The sequence below is a fragment of the Narcine bancroftii genome, chromosome 13, assembly GCF_036971445.1.
Source record: "Narcine bancroftii isolate sNarBan1 chromosome 13, sNarBan1.hap1, whole genome shotgun sequence".
NCBI lineage: Eukaryota > Metazoa > Chordata > Chondrichthyes > Torpediniformes > Narcinidae > Narcine > Narcine bancroftii.
In genome coordinates this window covers 45165534-45184464 of record NC_091481.1, presented here as the reverse complement: position 1 = coordinate 45184464, position 18931 = coordinate 45165534, and the positions used below count along the sequence as shown (strand labels likewise).

The following is an 18931-nucleotide window of genomic DNA, read 5'->3' as shown; positions in this document are numbered from 1 at the left end:
AGAGACACTATGAAAAGCATATTTACTAGATTCAACACATGGTGTTAGAGAAGCTGCTCTGGTCAAGGTCAGAAGAATCTATGAAAGAGGGCGAGTCCAGCATGGAACATAACACAAACTGGTTCCCTCCTCTCCATGGACCCATCTGCCTCTCCTAAGAAAGGCAGTCAACATACTGAAGGACCCGTCACACCCCAGACACACACTCTTCCCCCATCAGGAAAAAGGCTCAAGGGTGTGAAAACACGCACCAGACATGGCATGTTTCGACCCTGCAGCCATCAGACATCTAAACCTCACCGCAGTGCTGTCAAGCTACCCTTGCTTGGTAATAATGATCTTTTATTTTCATGGTAACTCTATATTTTGTAATTGTGCTCTTCTTGTTCTACCTTTTACGGTTGTACACTGTAAATTTGTTAGAAGTATTCCAAATCTAATGTGAAAAATATATTTAAACTTTAAAATTAACCCAACACTTCACAAAATTGATAACTGGGAGATGACTGTCCCATATATCGAGCTTTCGTGATTTCTTTTGACAAATAAATTTTACTCACTGTGGTCCACTTTTTACGAAGAGATATGCAACCATCGGTCAAAGAAGTGTTGTAACTGCAAAACAAATGCCATGATACTTATTTTAATGCCAAGGTTTAACAAGTTGTAAGATGCTAGGATTATTCAGAAAGATTTGTTTTTTCCAATAGAGAATTTAAAAATCTGACGTTTAAAGCATTTTTCTCACTTTGAGCAGAAGGACAGTGAATCAATGTCACCTGCCACAACAGCCTCATGCTCATTTCTATCCTCAGTTACCATTGCAGATGTCGGATCAGCCTTCTTGTGAGTGAACAGTGAACAGCAATTGGCCCAGATGAAGCCCCTGGCTGTGTCCAAAGACCCTGCATAGTCCTGCTGGCAGGAGTATTCTTCTCTCCTTTCTACAGTCTTAAGTTCTCATCTGCTTTAAGGGCACTATCATCCTGGTACTACAGGAAAACAAGATACTATGCCTTAATGTAGTCTTTCCAATGAGTCTGAAGCCCATCATAATGAAGTGCTTTGATGGTCATCGTTCATATTAACTTCAGCCTCCAATATAACCTAGTTCCTCTACAATTCACCCAACATCTCAACAGGCCTGCAGCAAATGCCATCTCCCTAGCCCTATACTCATTCCTGGAATATTGGATAACAGAGACACCCATGACCAATGACCTCTTATAATCCCAAACAAATTCCTCTTTAAACTCCTGGACCTAGGTCTCAGCACACCCCTCTGCAAATGGATCCTCAACTTCTTGACCTGCAGGTCATAATCATTGGGAATTGGTAACAACACTTCTTCCACAATGATCCTTAACACTAATGTCCCACAAGCTGTAGATTCACCCTTTTACCATCCTCGTTATATACACTCATGACTGTGTGGCCAAAAACTGCTCCAAGTGCATCACATTTGCAGATGACACCACTGTTGTAGGCTTGATCTCAAACAATAACAGAGTTCAGGAAGGAAACAGAAAGTCTAATGTCATGGTGTCAGGGCAACAATCTCTCCTTCAAAATGAAGGAACTGGTCAGACTTCAGGATGAAGAGTGCAGTACACACCATGGTTTGGATCAATAGTGCTGAGGTGGGGATGGTAAAATGCATTGTTTTTATGAGTAATCTGTCCAGGCCCAACCATTTTAACGTTAGAGCCACAAAAACATAATAACACCTCCACTTCCTTCGACATCTTACATGGGCAGCAGGGTCTAAAGGTCAGCACAACATTGTGGGCTGAAGGGCCTGTACTGTTCTATGTGTGACAATAAATAATTCGATTCAATTAGAGAATCATCTATATATAAGATTAATGGAACCATGTTCTGTCATCAAAACTGATTTTCAAATGTTGAAGCAAATACCTTTAAGAATTTTCTAATAAAAATTAAAGTTTAAATTCAAATTCAACTTTATTTGCCATCCGACTACACTAATACAACTTGAAGAAACAGTATTCTCCAGTCCATGGTGCAGGACAATGCAATAATGTGTACAGGGATAGCACGTACAGATAAATGCTGCATATATCACCTACGGCTCCTAGAACGCTTCCATCAGCGCTGTCTCCGCTCCATCCTTAACATTCATTGGAGTGACTTCATCACCAACATCGAAGTACTCGAGCTGGCAGAGTCCGCAAGCATTGAATCCACGCTGCTGACCCAACTGAGCTGGGTGGGTCACGTCTCCAGAATGGAGGACCATCGCTTTCCCAAGATTGTGTTCTATGGCGAACTCTCCACTGGCCACCGAGACAGAGGTGCACCAAAGAGGTACAAGGACTGCTTAAAGAAATCTCTTGGTGCCTGCCACATTGACCATCACCAGTGGGCTGATCTTGCCTCCAACCGTGCATCTTGGCGCCTCACAGTTCGGCGGGCAGCAACCTCTTTTGAAGAAGACCGCAGAGCCCACCTCACTGACAAAAGACAAAGGAGGAAAAACCCAACACCCAACCCCAACCAACAAATTTTCCCTTGCAACCGCTGCAACCGTGTCTGCCCGTCCCGCATCGGACTTGTCAGTCACCAACGAGCCTGCAGCAGAAGTGGGCATACCCCTCCATAAATCTTCATCTGCGAAGCCAAGCCAAAGAGAAGAGATACGCATATACATGTACATCTAATAAAATAAATTTTCTTAATAAATAGTAGAATCACAGAGAGTTTCAGCAGTCTCTCTGCCTGTGGGAAGAAGCTGTTGCTCAGCCTGGTGGTTCTGCCCCTGATAATTCTCCTCCCTGATGGGAGGAGCTGGAAAATGCTGTGTGCAGGATGATCGGGGTCCTCCCTGATTTTGCGATCCCTCTTTAAACAACGACCCTGGTAAATCCCATCAATGGGATGGGGGTGGTGGAGGAGAGTCACCTCAGTGATCCTCTCTGCCGTGTTTATATTCCTATGGAATGACCTCCAATCCAATGCTCTATAGCGACCATGTGATACAGCTGACCAGACGCTTTCAATAGAACTCCTGTAGAAAGTTGATTGAATGCTGATCAGTAACCTTGCCCACCTCAGCCTTCGCTGTTGCACCTTCCTGCCAAGTGAGATGTTATGTGTCCAGGATAGGTCACTTCTTAAGTGAACTTGGTGCTCTTCACTCTATCCTCTTCAGAGCTATTAGTGTGTACTGGAGGTCGTCATCCCTGCAAGAACAGCTTCTCCACCAGTTTCCAGAGTGTGATGGCATTAAATGCCAAGCTGAGTCAATGAACAGCAGCCTGGCAGATGAGGCGTTGTTCTCTAGGTGGGTCAGGCCATAGTGGAAGGATAAGCCTATCACATCGTCAGTGTAATGGTTCGAGGGTCTCTGGAAGGTGCGCTTTGATCTATTCCATCACCAGACACTCAAAGCATTTCATCATGTGGAGGTCAGTAGCACTGGGAGGTAGTCATTAAGGCCTATTAACATCACCCTCTTTGGTACTAGGATGACAGTGGCTGCCTTGATACCCGCAGAGGACAATGGACAGCTGCAATGATGTGTTGAAGTCATCCATAAGGACCTCAATCAGCTTAGTCAGCACAGTATCCGGCTGGGTGTATTGTCTGGTCCTGCTGCCTTGTGTGGGTTCACCCTGAATAGGATTCTACTCATATCAGCTATACAAGGGGCCTGTTCTTCTCGTCGAACCATGCTCAGGTGTTCAATCTGTTCAGAAGGGAGGCATGGTTGTCATCGACTCACAAAGTTCTCTTGTGGTCAGTTATTATTTTGATACCTTGACACATGCTTCTTGTGTTGCTGGTGTCCACACTTTGCCTTCCGGTTTGCATGAGAGAGTTCAGCCCTGGCCCATCTTAGTGCAACTATTTTCCTGTTGTCTAGGCTGCATCTTAAGCTCTGAGAAGTGAATGGACCTCCATGATTTCTGATTAGCTCTGGTTGTGCAGCATTTGATCTCCATGACATCCTCCATGCACTCAGAGAGCAGTGTTCAAATCCAGAGCTGTCTATAAGGAGTTTGTATGTTCTTCCGTGTCTGTGTAGGTTTGCTCCAGCTTCCTCACATCCTAAACATTCCGGGGGTTGTAGTTTAATTGGGGTGTTTGGGTGACATGGGCTTATGGGCTGGAAGGGCCTGTTGCCTGTTAAAAATTTAATTTCCTCTGAATCAGCCTGCCTGGCACTTTTATTCTATCATCTCCAGCAGCTCTTCACTGATCACACAGGGGTCATAAAATGCAACAGAACCCTTGTTGCCTAAGAGGAAGAGCTGCATTTGTTTTCAGTTCAATTAATTCATTCGCCTGGCCTTACAGGTATGGTGCCTATCTGCTACATACAAGTGAATGGAGAATTCCAGAAGACTGGTTCCTCAATTTCAGCTCTTGCTCTACCAAAACCGACCATCTGACCAAAGACACTGTCCACTCGAACATTGCTGAAATCCTATCTGTGCTCAGTTCATCTGTTAATTAAAGCTCTTTCCTGCATCTTAACAGAAACTTCCTCCCTTGCCTGGGAGCAAATGTCTCATGGTGGTTTTGAAATCCTCATGGATTTTCCGCTTCCTCCTCCAGTCTTGCTCTTGAACATCAACTGTGATCTCCTGATTTCACCACTCATTTGGCAGTCATATTTTCAACTGCTTTGAAGCTAAATGCTGAAATTCCACCCCCCCCCCCCCAAAAGAAAACCTTTTCTTTTCAAAGTCTCAAAACTCATCTCTGGCTGAAACATGTTTGCAAGTGCATTACTTTATATACAAATTTCAATTAAATATTGAAAATTACTCCTTTCCCAGATATTCCAGCATTTAGCCTAAAGACCACACTTCCACATTTCTGGTGGAACCAAATTCATTACATTCTAGCCCTTGTTTTAGTTTTTAAGTGAATGGATGTGTAATTCCAAAGTCATTCAAGACTTCAGGTTTGGAAAAAATATCAATATGTCAGAAATTGTTTTCCAGTTTGTCCAAAAGAGACTAAAATGTCTGAGGGGAGACTAGCACTTCAGCTAGTCTAGAGAAATCTGAAAATTTACAGACAATAAAGTTAATATCCAAAACACAAACATGCAAGTTCCAGAACAAAAATTAGCACACAAATTACCTGCATAATGAAATATCTCAAAAATTAAATACCTTCAAAATATTACCATCCCAATTGTTAATTGAGATGGTAATAATTTTAAATTATGGCTTTCTCGAAGTAATTATCAGAGCAAATGGAACCATCTTTTCCCAATTGAATCATCTCAATCTCATACAAGGAATTTCTTCCATATAACTAAGGTCCAAGACAGTTAATTTGGGTTCCAAAATATTTTCCATAGAATTAACTCTGATGTGATCAATTTAAAAAACACTGTCAAACGATAGGATTTAAAGTTAAGAGGATGGTTAATGTAGTGGTTCACACCTCACTATTCCAAAGCTCGTGACCTAGATTCAAATCCTCCAGGTGCTTCACACCCCAAAAACATATAGGGTTAGTAGGTTAATTGGTCACCTGGGTGTATTTGGGCCTGAAGGTCTTGTTACTGTGCTGTATCTATAAAGCTGCAGCTGAACCATGTCCATTCAGATAGCACTCTTTCTTGCTTGACTGACAACCTGTAACTGATTGATTAGGTTAATAAATAAATATACTAAAATTTTAATGATCTTCAGCAATTCCAAATCCATTTGTATGGTTTGGTTTAATTAATTAAAGCAAGATTCTTACAATACCCTCCCATTGGGCAGAAGATATGAAATCTTAAAGGCTGGCACCTCTAGGTTCAAGAACAGTTTATTTCCCCCCATACAGCTATCAGGCTCTTGGGCTTCCCTATACGACCCTAACCATATCACTACCCAAGACCACACCACAGATCTGTCTGCACTACTGACACAGCACATTTTATGGGCTACTTGCTAACTGGGAAGATCTATTGAATTATTTATTATTTCTTCTCTTCCTTTTATATGTATTATCATTCTTTCAGCAATTTAAGTATAATTATGTACTGGGAAAGGTGTTACAAGCAAGACTTTCATTGTAACCATACATTATATTTATTTACAAATACATTCATACTCTTCAGTCATCCATACTCACTGCGGTGTGAAAGGTGGTATCCCAGGAGAATGGAACCAAGCATTCCAGTCAATTTGATCCAAAACTTCAGTCTAGTAAAAAGGAAAAGCATCAATAAGTGAGTGCTACTTTGACATCTAGAGCAGAAAAAGAATATGCTCCAGCATTTAACTAATCAAAATCAAAACTGCCTTTTTTATTAATGGTCCCTCAACTTTCCTAATCTCCCATTTCATACATTTCTGCTAGAACACCTGTATTAGTTATGACACTGCACAACTCACTCTCTCTGCTTGCATGCTAGCAAAACGTATTCCAAGGGGTTCAGTATTCACTGTTATAGAATTTATTAGTTGCATTCTCTTAAATACAATGTACGCTTAATTTCATCACTTGTGTTCTTTTCCCTCAAAACTAAGTAGAAGTCCAGGAACAGATGGATTCAGTAATTCTTTGGATTTTAAGGGGGTGGGAAAGAAGATAGAAAGATCAGACATGGTCAAAAAGGTGCATATATGCAGAACCCAGTGAGGTGGAGTGGACAGGAATAAAGGGACAAGTGGAGACTGGCCTTGCAGGGGAACTTGTTTATTGGTGAAGGGAAGAGTGAGAGTGTGTGATCAGATTACAGGAGAAATTAAAATTACTCTGGGTCATTCACATCTCACCAATGTTTTACTCTAGTTTCAGTACAAATGCATACCTTTTAATATGGAATCAGGAAAAACACTCCATTAAAGAGCCTTTTTTCTGGCAGCAGGGATTTGGTCTTCTACACTTCTGTATTTAATTCTCGTGAGGAACCTCCTAAAGTTCATCCTACTATACTGGAGATTTCAATACACACAGTAGATGATAAACAGGGAGGACCCCTCTAAATTTAGAGGGTCAGACTTAACTTTTTTTTAAATAAATAAAATTAATTCTCCCCCTTTGAGAATGTGCATGTAATGTGAATCCTTCTGCCAATACCCTCCAGACTTAACTTTCACAGCAGCTCAATTTTTCTATTTAGAAAATCAAGGTGTTAAAATAATAATTGTTAATTTCCAGGACTTTTATTTTGGTGGGGGAGCACCAAGGACTTAAATTTTATACTGATGTAACTTAAAATCAATTTAAAAAATAACAATTAAAATGTAAAGTTACTCAATTAAATAATTCAAGACTTGATCCCCTGCCTTCCTATCTGCCTGTGACCCACACCTTCCTTCCTCCAGCTCCCCATCGAATTCCCTTCCTTCCTCCTACCAGAGTGCACATTCATCAGCCCTCGAGCTCTTCCTCCCATCACCTCAGCCTTTTTAATAAATTTCTTCCCCCTTCACCTGTATTCACCGATCTCCTGCCAACCTGTGCTCTGCCCCCTGCCTCCCACCCTTTATTTGGGAGTCTAACCTTTTATTGCTATTCCTTTTTTTTTAAACTTTATTTAAAGATTTTATCACATGAATAAAACAAAAAAATTACATTAAAAAAAAAATAAAAATAAAGTAATTATTACAACACAGCATTAATGACCTAACTTAAATTAGTCTAACCACCCCCCCCCACATATATACGGCCACTAAAAAAAATCTATATATAAAAAAAACCACCCCTCCCCCCAAAATAAAGAGTGAAGAATTAATAAAGTTAATAATATTATATATAAAAAAAAACTCACAAACAAACAAAAAGAAAAATAACAGGTAAAAATACTAATATTAAAAAAAAGTTATCAAATCTAAGATATCACACATAAAACATATTTAAGTCAAACTTAATTGCATGTACTTAACAAATGAAATCCACTTCAGTTTATAAAAAGACATCCTATCTTGAATTGAAAAAGATATCTTTTCCATAATTAAACAAGATTTCATCTCTAAATACCACCTATCTAAGGTTAATATATTTCTATCTTTCCAAGTAAGCGCTATACATTTCTTGGCCACCGCTAAGGCTAAATAAATACAAGAAATCTAATAATCAATTAAGCCTAAGTCAATTAATGATTGCATATTCCCTAATAAAAATATATCAGGATCTAATACAACATAGATATTATATAAACTATTAAAAATAGATTGAATACCTTTCCAAAACTGATGCAATCTATCACAAAACCGAACAGTATGTGTAAAAGGAACAAGTTGATTATTATATAATGGCTTAATTACTCTTGGATACTTGTCCAATAAAGGCTCCAAAACCACATTTAAATCTCCCCCAATCATCACATTAGAATTTACTTGTCCAAGTAATAAAGACATATCCACAACAAAAGCTATATCCTCAACATTTGGAGCATAAACATTAAGCAAAGTCCAAGCCTCGTTAAAGATTGTACAATTCAATTTTAGTAATCTTCCACCATTTTTCTCTTCATTCTGTAACTGAAATAGTAGATTCTTGTGCACCAAAATTGCCACTCATTTTGCCTTTGAATTAAATGAAGAATAGAAAACTTGTCCAACCCATTCACGTTTAAGTTTCAAATGTTATCTGTTAAATAAATTTCCTGCAAAAAAGCCACATCAACTTTTAATTTTTTTAAGTAAACAAGTACTTTCTTACGCTTAATAAAATTATTTAAACCCTGGACATTAAGAGAAGCAAACTTTAATTTAGACCTTTCTTACAACAACACAACAAGAAAAAAAAAGAGAAAAAAAAACCAAGAAAAAAAAGACCCCCTCCCCTTATCCCCTCTTAAAACTACAACAAAAAAAAGGAAATTATTTTAAAAAATAATAATAATAAAAAGAAACTTCACTCCTTAATCCAAAAATTAATTAAAAAAAACAGGTGAGAGGTTACAACTACCTCCTCCTGTCTGAACCGCACAATGCGGTAATTCCCACAAAATATTGGGTGTGAGATAACTCACACGTAGCTGACGACTTCTGGAAAATAATGCCCACCCAGTTCCCTCTCCTAACTCCCATTTCACATTAAACTATCATCATTATCTAAATCTTCTCGGAAAATTTAAAAAAAAATTCAGCTTTGTCACTCCGACCACCATTGCTTCCATTTCTTCTTGAAATTCGATTCCCATCTTGCGTCTCCACTCTCTTTGGAGACCGTGGAGGACTACGTCGTTCCTGGAATTGTGTGATTGGTAACAGTTGAGCAAAGTCCATAGCTTCTTTAGGGTTATCAAAAAATTTTGGTTGACATCCATCCTAGAAAATCTTCAATACTGCAGGGTATCTAAATGTTGCTTTATATCCTTTTTTCCATAGCACTTCTTTCACAAGATTAAATTCACGTCGTTGAGACATAACTTCTTGACTCAAATCCGGATTAAAAAAAACACGATTGTTCTGGACCATCAAAGGAGATCTGCTTTGTTGAGCATTTCTAATAGCCACACGCAAAATTGTCTCTCTCTCATAATAGTTTAGACAACGGACCAGAACAGGTCTTGGATTCTGTCCTGGAAAAGGCTTTCTTCTCAAAGCTCGGTGAGCACGTTCCAGTATTAAACCATCCAGGAACTTATCTTGTCCTAAAACTTGAGGAATCCAATCAGTAAAGAATTTTCTTGGATCTGGTCCTTCTATATCTTCTAGCAAACTAATAATTTTTACGTTGTTCCGTCTAGACTGATTCTCCAAATAATCAACCTTTTTCGCTAAATTTTTATTCTGAATTTGTAAAGTTTCAATTGTTTTATTTACGTCTTGTATTTGATCTTGTACCTCAACTATACCTTGGTCACAAACATCAAGTCTTTCATTTGTTTCAAGCTTAAAAGCTCTATAATCAACCATCTGTTGAGTATTAATATCCACCAAGGTATTAAGGTTAGTATTAACTTGAACCAAAGATTTACCTAACTCTTTGATTGAAGAAGAAAACTTAAATTCAAGATTCTTAATAAGCATATCAACTGGAATAGATTCAGGTACAATAGGATCCTGCTGTATCTGAGTCAGAGGGTCTTCTAATCCTTCCCTTGGTTTAACTGCTTTTCCTGCAGTCTGACTCCGTGTAGAAACCCCTGCCACAACCTCCTCAGCAATATCAGAAGACTGATAGTCAGGGTTATCCTTAACCCATATTACATCAAGAGTCTTCATTACATCGAGATCTATTGAAGTCTTCATAACTGGCGGTGCATTTCGCAGCGCCACCGCTACATCAATCGGTGGACGTCTCTTTAAAGTCGGGTCTTCAGCTGGCGGCGTCCCAGCTGTTCCAACTGTCAAAGGTTCAGTGACAGCGCTCATAGCGGGTGTTGATTGAAATACATGCGCCTGGCTAGCCCTTTGTTCCAAAGGCTGCCGGGCGCCATCTTTAAAGAGCCCTACCGGTAAAGAGCGGAGCTCCGTTGCCGAATCCTGCACTTCTCCTCCTGGATCCATTCCACACTGAGTCCTGGCTTCTTGTAAACAGGTAGGCTCAGATAACTTTGGGAAATGTAATTTCTTAGCGATCTGTTGTCGTTTTCTTTTACTTTTTTTCAGCAATTGTACCATTAGAAGCTAGTTCAATACCTCTAACTATTTATAAACTTTTTAAAAAGTTTCAACGGGCACTTATAGACAAAACAATAACAAAGAGTCAGGGGAGGACTGGAAGGCACGTCTATTCCTTACGCCATCTTGCCACGCCCCCCTTTATTGCTATTCCTGATGGGTTTCAGCTGTCAATAGATGCTGCCCAACCCACTGAGTTCCTCCAGCATTTTGTGTGCTTCTTTAGTGACAAGCTTCAGCATCAATTCAGCGACTGAAAACATCTTTAGATATGATCATTGTTGCAGAGTGCAAGAACTAGATAACTTCTGAAATACAATTGGGTAATAATGTAAATGTTATCGAATCCCAAGGAAGTTAGCATATTAAACATGCCTGCTTACATGGCATGACAAATGGCCTATTTTCAAGGCTATTCTAGAGACAGCTAATAGAAATGGGGAGATTCTCATTGTTCCTTTGGTGTAAAATACACTAAAAAAAAACCCTTACTACTTGTGTCCATACGCAGCTAACTTTCAGATTTACCTTTTAAAGGATCATTAGGGTTAGGGTTAACAAAATGAAAAATCCAAAAAAAAAAAATCAAATATTCCAAAAACATTCACCTCATTACAAAAATATGAATAGAGACATTTCTTCCATTCTTCTGTAGTTATGCTGCTGTAGGCGTAAGTCTGAATATAGACTTTGAGGAATCCCATGAAGATTTCTAAAAATATAAATATTTGTGTGAAACAATTTGGAGCAATTTAGGTTAAAATATTAATTTAACAAACTGAATAATTTTTAACATTTCCCATTTACCTGGTCCTCCAAGCAGCTGCTCCAAATGATACAGTAAAGCAAATCCCTTTTCATAAGGAACCGATGAAAATGCATCATCAGGATCAGTATCACTAAGTTCAGGAACTAGATTGGTCAAAGGATTAGTAGGTCCAAGAGTCTCCATCTAGTGAGAAGCAAGAGTTTTCATCACTTCTTACTTGTTGCTATTCACTGTACAATCAAATAAACAAAGCCACTAAAAGTCCTTTTTTTTTTACATAGAAAGCCAAAGTATTGTTTTCTTAATGTATCAGTGTCCTCTTAGACTTAGACTAATGTATTGAGTATCTTGCAACCCTACAAATCTCTGGTGAGACCACACTTGGATAATTGTGTTCTGTTCTGTTCACCTCATGATAGGAAAGATGAGGAAGCTATGGATAGGGTGCAGAGGAGATTTACCAGGACGTTTCCTAGATTGGAAAATAAGTCTTATGAGGCAAAGGTAGCAGAGCTGGGACTTTTCTCTTCAGAGAGTAGAAGGATGAGAGGAGACTTAGATCACTACAAGATTATGAGAGGCATAAATAGAGTGAACAGCCAGCAGGAAGAGCAAACACCAGAGGACACGAGTACAAAGGGAAGGGAGGGAAGTTTAGGGGAGACATCAGGCATAAGTTTAAAAAAAAACAGATTTGTGGGTGCCTGGTATGGCTGGCAGGGATGGTTGTAGAGGCATTTAAGAGACTCTTAAAGAAACTCACAGATAAATGGAAGAAAAAAGAGGGTTATGGGGTAGGGAGGAATATATAGGTCAGCACAACATGAGGGCTGAAGGGCATGAACTGTGATGAAGTGTTCTATGTTCTAAACGTGTTATTCAATGAGATCAGTGTCTTGCAATCAAGAGCACGCATAAATAACTGTATCCACTGGACTTGTTTAAACACACTGTAATGTTGGAAACTCAGACTGTTTCACAGCGTCTATAGGAGAAAAGGATATATTACTGATTATATGGGTCTGATCCCTTCAGGGAGGGAGTGGGGCAGAGCGGGGGGGGGGGGGCGGAACGAGGGAGGCCGAGCGAGGGAGGCCGAGCGAGGGAGGCAGAGCGAGGGAGGCAGAGCAAGGGGGGCAGAGCAAGGGGGGCAGAGGTCTTGAGGTCTTTATCAAGGTATGGAAAGATATCGGCAGGCCTCCGAATAAAAGAGTAGTGAGATGGAGGGGCATGGTCGCAATGGTGAAGAAGGGAGGGAGGTGTCAGCAGCAAGTAAGGGAGGAGGGATGGTTGAATGAATAGAGAGGGAAGGGGAGTGGAGGAGAGTTGGAAGGGGTAAGGGAATGGGGTGGAAATTAAGAGAGAATGTTAACATTTAATGTTAAAGGGATGAAGCATCCAATAAAGAGCAAGCGAGTTTTGGATTATATCAAGAAGATGAAAGTAGATATTGCTTTTCTGCAAGAGACGCATTTGACCAAAAAAGAACATTTCAAATTGAAGAGGGATTGGGTCAAACATGTATTGGCATCATCTTTTAATTCAAAAGCAAGAGGAGTAGCGATTTTGATACATAAGAGAGTACTTTTATGTTGAACTCTCAAAGTGCTGAAGAGTTTTGAAGGTGGATTGCAAATTGTTTTCCGAAACATGGACTTTATTGAATTTATACGCTCCAAATGAGCTTGATGCACAATTTGTAACTGATGCATTTTTGAATTTGAGTCAGTCAAATGAGAATATAATGGTAGGTGGGGATTTTAGCTGTTGTCTGGATCCATTATTGGATAAATCTCCAAAAATTGTCAAGAAAACACAAATGGCTAAAAGATTGGGAGAAGTAATGGGAGATTTGAATTTGGTGGACATTTGGCGACGTATTCACCTGACTATTATTCTGCCTGACATGATTCATTTTCTAGAATAATTTTTTTTAGTGTCGGCTTATCTACAGGGAAGAGTAGATTTGGCAGAATATAAAAGTAGACCATTCATTATTGTTGATATTTGTGAGATTACTGTAAAGGCCATGAGGAATTACTGTTGGAATGTTACTTAGACGACCTGAATTTGTTATGTTTTTAAAGGACCAGATAAAACTTTTTTTGGAGATAAATGAGAGATCAGCGCAGAGTAAATTTACATTGTGGGAAGTTTGAAAGTGTATTTGAAAGGTCAGATTATTAGTTATACGGCTAAAGTGAAAAAGCAATATAACAGGGAACTTCTTGAGTTGGAGAAAGAGATTGAAGAGTTACAGAAAAAATTCCAACAGAGTCAAACAGAAGATAATAAGATTCAGTTAGCTAATTTAAAACTTCGTTATAACACGAAACAAGCTTATAATAATGAAAAATTGATTTTGAGATCAAAACAGCAGTATTATGAGTTAGGGGAAAGAGCACATAAAGTACTAGCATGGCAGTTGAAAGCGGAACAAACTTCCAATAATAATTAATGCAGTATGTGGAAATTCGGTTATTATTTATAACCACAGGAAATAAATGAGGAGTTTCATACTTTCTATCAGGAATACATCAGAGGATAAGGTGGATGTTGAACAGATTGATACTTTTTTATCTAATTTGAATTTGGATTTTGTAACATGGAAGAGCAAGATGCAAGATTGTTAGATAATTCATTCACAGAGTTTGAATTGAAAGAGGCATTACAAGCAATGCTGATGGGTAAATTACGTGGCGAAGATGGATTTACGGTGGAATTTTATAAGGAATTTCATGATTTGTTGTTTCCAGCATACATGGAGGTTTTGAGGCAGGCCACGGATACTGGATTATTTCCTGAATTCTTGAGAGCATTATAACAGTAATACCAAATAAAGATAGAGATCTATTGAAAGTTGGTTCTTATAGGCATATATCTTTACTTAATATGGATTATAAGATTGTAGCAAAAGTTTTGGCTGATAGATTGGCTAATTTTTTTTACCGAAATTAGTACATGGATACCAAACAGATATTCAGTTGATAATATTACTAAATTAATTACAATAATTAATGCATCCAGATGGCAAGTTAATCAACCAATTATATTAGTATTGGATGCTGAGAAAGCTTTTGATCGTGTAGAGTGGAAATTTTTATTTAAAGTGTGAGAAAGATTTAAGTTTGGGCCATTTTTTATAGGTTGGATTAAGGCATTATGTAAGAACCCTTCTGCACAAGTGGTGACAAATGGTCAGATTTCTCAAGCATTTAATTTGTGTAGATCAATTAGACAGGGTTGTCCATAGTCACCAGTCTTGTTTACAAGTGGACAACATGAGTATAAAATCAAATTATTTGCAGATGATGTATCAATATATTTATCGAAACCGAAGAGTTCATTACGACCCTTACAAGAATTATTGGAATATTATGGGTCAATGTCAGGATATAAAGTAAATTGGGAGAAAAGTGAGATATTACCAATATCTGAAGAAGATTATTCAGACTGTAGCCAAATTACTAATTTTAAATGGTCTGAGATTATAACTATTTAGAGATATTTATTGATATGGAATTTAAGAATTTGTATAGTTTAAATTATTTACCTTTGTTAAATAGGATTAAATTTGATTTGAATCGATGGAAAGATTTACCATTGACATTAATTGGCTGAGTAAACTGTGTTAAAATGAATATCTATCCACGTATTCAGTATTTGTTTCAATCAATTTCATGTTTAGTACCGGAGAAATTTTTCAAAGAATTGAATAAGGTGGTATGTCTTTTTTTATGGAAAGGTAAATTATCAAGAGTGTCGACGCAAAAGTTGATGTGGTCATATGACATAAATTAGACCATACTTCATCAGGAATTTGATATTACCAAGGCAACTGAAGTTTGAAATGCTGCTTTTGGATAAGGGAAAGAAAAGGTTTGTTTCAGAGATGTATTTGTTATTACAATCAAAAATGAAGAAGTCTGGAGTGTTAAGAGTAAGAGATAAATGGGAACAGGAGTTAGCTATGGTTATTCCTGATGAAGTATGGTCTGATTTATGTCTACATAGTGTTACAAAAGTTAACTTTTTACATCAGTTACATTTAACTCCAGAAAAGTTAAAGAGGTATGGTTTTAGGGATTCTGATTTGTGTTTTAGATGTGGAGATCAGGTAAGTACTTTTATACATGCTGTGTGTAAAAGTTAAACCTTTTTGGGAAAAGGTTATTAAATTTTTGCGAGATTTATTTCAAGTAGATTTGCTTATGGATCCATGGCTATGATATCTGAATCCATTAACAACAAGTTTAGATAAATTTCAGGTTGCATTTATTTTTTTTAAGTAGCTAGGAAATGTATAGTGGTAACTTGGAAAAATTATGTAGACCTAAGTATACAGAGGTGGCATTCATTCATGTTTTTATTTAGAGAAAATTACATTTAACTTGAAGAATAATTATTCCTTTTTTTAAATATGTGGTCATATTTGAAATATATGAAGCTAAATGTTAAGTAATTATTATTTTTATTTACATTGTAATTCAACTCACACTACATATTCGTATTTTGTAATAACCTTCTTTCTGAAGGATAGAAAGAGGTGGGGGGGTGATAGGGGTAGGAGGGTGGGAGGTAAGGGGAAATAAGGGTTTTTTTTTTGTTTTGTTATATTATATTTCTTTCCTATTCCTTATAAAATTTTCCAAAAAGAAACTGTGGGAAATATGATCTTAATTTTCTCTCTAAATATCCACGCTGCAAAACTGAACACAGACATCTAAAAGATACAATATATACTACAGAAGCAGCAGATAAATTCAGAAGGCTATTGGAACTTATTTTTCCAAAAATACACTTTATTTACAATAAAATTATTCACCAAAAATCTTGCAATGTCTTATTGAATCCTTAGAGTCATATTCATTCCATTGTTACATTTATTCTTCAATTTGCTACGTGGTACCAATACCACCACTCTGGCTCCTTTTAGTTTTTCTCCCTTTGATGTTTGAGGGCTTCCCTTTGGTCTCAGCCCCTCAATGTCCAGTAAACTGTGGTCCTTCCCTCTCAAAGCCCTCAGTAGCATTCCCTCAAAAACATCTCAGTGTGCTGGAAGACCAACAGACCAAGTTGCAGGCCAAAAGGTGTCTTTCACCAAGTTCATGGATCATCCAGCAGCCTTTAGATGTTTGTGCACATGTCTCTGGGAACAGACGCACATCAGCGATCCTCTGTAATACTGCTGCTGCGGATGAACTATGACAAGAACCTTTGCATCCTTCTCTACATACTCTTAGCAAATCCACACAAAACTATTCACTATATATTTAGATTGGAATACGAGTCCATGCATTGTTATTTCTATATGATATACCAATCCAAATGTATATATTTAATTTATATGGACTGTAACATATGATAACATTCAATAAAAATAATTTTAAAAAGCAAATCCACATTCTATTAGAATCCATATTAGAAGGATTACTATATCCATTAGTATACTCACTGCTTCCAGAAGAGATTTCCAGCCGCTATTGGCTTCAAATTGCCTGAGCTCTTCATCAAACATGCATCGACCTATCATGCGCTCCAAGTATACTGTATGGCCTTCATTTAACCTAATGCCAATTAAAATCAACACATTAATTCCATCAAATGCAACCCAAAAACATACTACTTTAATTGCAATACAACGCAAGAATGTTTTAAGATATTCTACATGACAGGCTGAACTGGAAGAGTAATGAATATCACCATTAAGGAGCAGTTTAAAAACTGCATGTCCAATTGGCACAGCAAAGTTTCTGTAGGACCAGTGTATGATTGTACAGATGCATTTTGTCACAACAGAATTAAAAATTGAACACCAACCACCAGCATGACTTGAAATTGCATAATTACTATATAGAAGAACCTACTAGCTGCTGTAGGTCAATTGGGTGTAAATGGGCAGTATGGGCTCCTGGGCCCATAAAAATGTCCAGTAGCCTTTGTGAAGAAAATTTTGAAAGTTATTATTTTAAGAAATAATGAAAATAATGTCAAATATGTTTCAAGTCACAGTTAAAGGCAGGGGATGAGTCACATACAGGATGGAGATTGAAAACTTGGCTGAATCCATCATTACTGAATGAAGATCTACCGGGACCAATGCCTGAAGAGGGCGCACAAAATCAGTGAACCGGTGTGGACTCGAAAGGCCAACATGGCCTGTTTCTGCTCCGTAAATGGTTATATGGTTAACACAAACTAAGGAAAGTCTGTTAACTGAATTCAAATAACAATTGTGATTTAACAAACGAGATGTGCTCCACACCAGGGTCATGCCTAGCGCGGAATGCCACACTGACCACCGGCTGGTTCGCTGCAAGCTCAACCTTCACTTCAAACCAAAGCCCAGGAACAATAAAGCCCCCAGAAAGAGGTTCAATGTTGGAAACCTGCAGTCAGACGAAGCGAGAGGAAACTTCCAGGCAAACCTCAAAGCAAAGCTCAACGATGCAACCCGCCTCACGGACCCGTCCCCTGAAACCCTCTGGGATCAGTTGAAGACTACCATACTGCAATCCACTGAAGAGGTACTGGGCTTCTCCTCCAGGAAAAACAAGGACTGGTTTGACGAAAACAGCCAGGAAATCCAGGAGCTGCTGGCAAAGAAGCGAGCTGCCCACCAAGCTCACCTTACAAAGCCGTCCTGTCCAGAGAAGAAACAAGCCTTCCGTCGCGCATGCAGCCATCTTCAGCGCAAACTCCGGGAGATCCAAAATGAGTGGTGGACAAGCCTCGCCAAACGAACCCAGCTCAGCGCGGACATTGGCGACTTCAGGGGTTTCTACGAGGCTCTAAAGGCTGTGTACGGCCCCTCACCCCAAGTCCAAAGCCCGCTGCGCAGCTCAGACGGCAAAGTCCTCCTCAGCGACAAGATCTCCATCCTCAACCGATGGTCAGAACACTTCCAATCTCTTTTCAGTGCCAACCGCTCAGTCCAAGATTCTGCCCTGCTCCAGCTCCCTCAACAGCCCCTAAGGCTAGAGCTGGATGAGGTTCCCACCCTGGATGAGACATATAAGGCAATCGAACAACTGAAAAGTGGCAAAGCAGCAGGTATGGATGGAATCCCCCCAGAAGTCTGGAAGGCTGGCGGCAAAACTCTGCATGCCAAACTGCATGAGTTTTTCAAGCTTTGTTGGGACCAAGGTAAACTGCCTCAGGATCTTCGTGATGCCACCATCATCACCCTGTACAAAAACAAAGGCGAGAAATCAGACTGCTCAAACTACAGGGGAATCACGTTGCTCTCCATTGCAGGCAAAATCTTCGCTAGGATTCTACTAAATAGAATAATACCTAGTGTCGCCGAGAATATTCTCCCAGAATCACAGTGCGGCTTTCGCGCAAAAAGAGGAACTACTGACATGGTCTTTGCCCTCAGACAGCTCCAAGAAAAATGCAGAGAACAAAACAAAGGACTCTACATCACCTTTGTTGACCTCACCAAAGCCTTCGACACCGTGAGCAGGAAAGGGCTTTGGCAAATACTAGAGCGCATCGGATGTCCCCCAAAGTTCCTCAACATGATTATCCAACTGCACGAAAACCAACAAGGTCGGGTCAGATACAGCAATGAGCTCTCTGAACCCATCTCCATTAACAATGGCGT

At 38.9% G+C, this 18931-nt stretch overlaps 1 protein-coding gene across 4 annotated transcripts in view; it reads right to left on the bottom strand.

The window, feature by feature from the left end:
• Nucleotides 1-18931, bottom strand: part of lta4h (leukotriene A4 hydrolase) — a 127450-nt gene that overhangs the window by 25181 nt on the left and 83338 nt on the right. For 3 of the 4 annotated variants that reach the window (XM_069909136.1, XM_069909139.1, XM_069909138.1), the window contains exons 11-15: nucleotides 16778-16889; nucleotides 11361-11505; nucleotides 11162-11265; nucleotides 6106-6176; nucleotides 561-615 (exon numbers count right to left, since the gene is read on the bottom strand). In XM_069909136.1, the coding sequence (XP_069765237.1) occupies nucleotides 561-615; nucleotides 6106-6176; nucleotides 11162-11265; nucleotides 11361-11505; nucleotides 16778-16889 (487 nt within the window). The remainder of the gene's footprint in view (nucleotides 1-560; nucleotides 616-6105; nucleotides 6177-11161; nucleotides 11266-11360; nucleotides 11506-16777; nucleotides 16890-18931) is intronic. The other variant, XM_069909137.1, reaches the window with a different exon arrangement.